This window comes from Gossypium raimondii, chromosome 11 (assembly GCF_025698545.1).
Source record: "Gossypium raimondii isolate GPD5lz chromosome 11, ASM2569854v1, whole genome shotgun sequence".
NCBI lineage: Eukaryota > Viridiplantae > Streptophyta > Magnoliopsida > Malvales > Malvaceae > Gossypium > Gossypium raimondii.
This window is the reverse complement of record NC_068575.1, coordinates 13,370,563-13,374,152: the sequence shown is the minus strand read 5'-3', so window position 1 is coordinate 13,374,152 and position 3,590 is coordinate 13,370,563. Positions and strand designations below refer to the sequence as shown.

The 3,590-nt window shown below is 32.5% G+C and overlaps 1 protein-coding gene across 1 annotated transcript; it reads right to left on the bottom strand.

Annotated features, from left to right (window-relative positions):
- Window positions 1-791: 791 nt before the first annotated feature.
- On the bottom strand, window positions 792-2,853 carry LOC105804578 (GDSL esterase/lipase At5g33370). The gene is made up of 5 exons (XM_012637251.2): window positions 2,518-2,853; window positions 2,297-2,424; window positions 1,947-2,189; window positions 1,604-1,856; window positions 792-1,181 (listed from the first exon to the last, which is right to left on the bottom strand). Exons 1-5 carry the CDS (start codon window positions 2,756-2,758, stop codon window positions 943-945), a joined length of 1,104 nt encoding a protein of 367 aa, XP_012492705.1. The 5' UTR covers window positions 2,759-2,853; the 3' UTR covers window positions 792-942.
- Window positions 2,854-3,590: the final 737 nt, after the last annotated feature.

Genomic DNA, 3,590 nt, shown 5'->3' with positions numbered 1-3,590 from the left:
CGGACAAGTCTAATTTTTTGTCGTAATAAATGCTAAATAACTATATCTTTTGTTGGTTTTTGTATTGCATGTGAGCTTTATTAATTAGCAGTAATTTGTTTGGTAAAACATTACTTCTTCTTTGTAATATCAAGCACTCTTGTCTACATGCGCACTCAAGTCTGATTTAATGCAATTTTCTGTTATTAGAATTACACATTATTTTATATTATATAATGAAATTAAAGATTGATTTTAATTTCATTTTGATAAATTTAAGGCTTTTTTTTTACATTCCGTTTCCAATTTATAATATAAATATTTAAAAATAAAGATATTTTTGTCAATTAAAATTTTTTTACTAAATTTTTCCCTTAACTTTTCTCAAATTATTTTCTTAAAGGAAGTGCCAACTAAAAAATTATATTTTTAACGATATTGACATGGCAACCCTTAAAGCAATTCACGTATATTTTATCTTGACATGACACTATTTTTTTATATATATCACGTCAATAAATGATTTAAAATTTATAAAATATTTAAAAAAATAAATTAAAATATTAAAATATATAAAAGTTCATAAAAATAGTATGAAGTATACATGGATTATAATACAAGTTGCCATGTTTAAAAATTAAAGTTTTAGTGGGCATTTCATTAAAAATAGCAATTCAACTCTTTTGAAAGATTGGTTGTCAAATTTAAATTTTTTAAAAGGTTGAGAGTCACATTTAACTTAAAAATAAAGGTTAAATTGACAAAATTTAAATATTAAGAACTTAATTTGTAATTATGCCAAAAACAAACAATAATACAACTAATTATTTACTCATAAAAACATTCTGAAACATTACATAATTGCAATTTATTCAAACGCACAAGAAGATAATGATTAAATGCATCCATGGCAAGCAAGCAACGACATTGATATAACACAATCCTTAATAAAATCCTAGTTAATTAAGTCCTGGTGTTGGAGTCCAAAGCCAAGAGGGAGCTAAGGTTCATGGGGCTCATGTAGTTTGACGAACCACTCAAGATCATGTCAACAATTATCCCATTAGCTCTTTCTGATGGATGGAATGGATCCCAGAAAGCATACTCGTCTCGATTTGGACACAAATTCGATAACATAGTGCATAGTCCTAAACCATTGTAAGGTCCTTGACCACAACAAGCTACTTTTGATGTTGTAAATCCTGCAAACAAAACAAGCAATGATTAAGATATTATTCGTGTTCAACCATTCATCATGTTACAATTGATGATATGATGCCTTTTTTAGGGTTATAAAATTTGGGGCAAAATCCATAATATCTTTGGTAGCTTTCATTCTAATTAATAATGGTCTTACATGGGAGTTAGGTGGTTGTAATAAATAAAATTGGGGTGCTACTTTAATGACGTCAACAAAATGGCAGACATTTTTGTTGTTCATTCTTGTCCCCATCTTGGAGCATCTCTCTTCTTCTTATCTAATTAATTAATGCCTCATTCATTAGTCTTAATCGTTAATATTCCCTTTTGGATGCAAACTTAGGAATTAATTCAATTATTTATGTCATCATCCTGTTTATAAAATAGAATAAGTGAATGAATATTGAATTATGGATTTACTTACCGTAGGCTGTAGGGTTTGTAATGAAGTCATTGGTTTTCTGTTCTGTATTAGCAGCAATGAAAATGTTTGCGCCATATTGGCTATTGAGTTCATTTATCATTTGAACCAATTGTGGATTATACAAGGCTGCAGCTCGTTGCAGCTCAGTGACACACTGACCACTTGGGCTCCTCATGGCTAATTCTGCTGGAACACAACCCATTGGTCCGGTCCCAGTCACTAGAACCTTCCGAGCTCCTAGATCATATAGCCTCTGCAGTGTAATTTGTAAGCTACAAATCTCCAATTAACAGTTTCAAAGCACAGTAATTTTAATGTGACACAATGTGAAGACAAAATTTACCATTAGAAGTTTCCTGTACTCAGAGATGAGATATCGAACATAATCTGGTAGACTAAACTGGCGAGATCTAGGAGAGAATGGAACCAAATAGTAGTTGTTCACAAAATCGTTGCCGCCGACCGTGATGAGCACAAGTGCATCGTTTACGATCCGCTGTGCTTCCTCGTATCCGACGAGGTCAGCCAACCTGGTCTGGTATTGTTGAAAGTATTTTAATTGCTTGTACATTCTGATGATGTTTATCTGACAATGTACCATTTTGAAGAAGAAAAAAAAAAACAAGAATTAGGCATAATGGGGTTGAAATATTAAAGAAAATATGGAATTTGAGAAGATGAAGAAAGAGATACAAATTGGACGCCGGTGTCATTGAGGATTCCAATGCCAGCTGACGCAAAGTTGGCCCCAACAAGTAGCCTATCTCCCTTGAGTTCTGGACTCAAGTAGGGCAATGTTGGCTCTGAACCAAGTGCATCACCTGATATGCACATACATATGCATTATTGTCAATTGAATTATCATGATAAATAAAGAGAAAAAGTTAGAGGGTAAAAAGAAGGGAAACCCCAACTGATAAAATCAGGAATGTTTTTGCCATTTGAGAAGCGACCGGTGGCACGACGACTGGGAGTATCGATGCCGTAAGGAGGGGAATCAGCTCGAGCAGTGGTTGCTAGGAAGTTGTTGTTGCCATTGTCAACCAGAGAATCACCGAATACAAAAAATGCCCTGGCAGCTTCAACTTGAGTAGTTGAAGTTGCCATTACAAGGCCTAAAACCATCCATGAAACAAGAACAATTGAGGGTGCCATGGAAGCAGGCTAGCTAGCTAGCAAAAGCAGGATAAGAAAAATAATACAGTAGTAAGCTACTTGTTTACTAATGGAGACTACGGTTTTGCATGTGAATCACTAGGCATTGGTTATATATAGGGTAGGGATTCTTGTGAAACATGAAAAACATGGCCTACATAAACAAAACCAATAGAGTACTGGTAGGTGTGTATGGCATTGAATCATTTACTTCTAATGTTCTGAATTGATCAATATAATTCAATGTTTTGAAGCTTGCAAATGGTCATTGGGTTAGCTGTGCCATAAATTTCAAACTTCTATTTTATATGGTTACTTTATTTCTACCCTTAAATTACATTGATTAATACTATTAAAAAAATATGCTAAATGGATTTCGATTCTGTTCTATTTCTAACTCTCAATAACTTTTTTAAGGATAAAAAGGTTGTTTAGAGATTAAATTCAAAACTTACGTTAATTAAAGATTTTACTTTTAAAGATCAGAATTACAAAATATAGTTGAATTAATAAATTTATATATAACCAAAATCAAATCAAAATAGCTATAGCAGAAACACATACATAATAATAAATCATATTTTTGGGTTTAATTCCTAAGGATTTTAATCTACCGTATGACCCTTACCCTACATGTAAGTGGCATAAGTTGTAGTGACATTGACAGTTTAATTCTCTGGGATAGATCTTCATCGATATTCACCCAGGAAGTACATCTACTTACATGGATTTATTGGATCCAAAAGTAAAATCTAACAACATGACTGACATTGTCGGTTTTTATGTTTGGTGGACCCTTCTTTACCCTTTTTATGTTTTTAAATTTTTGAAT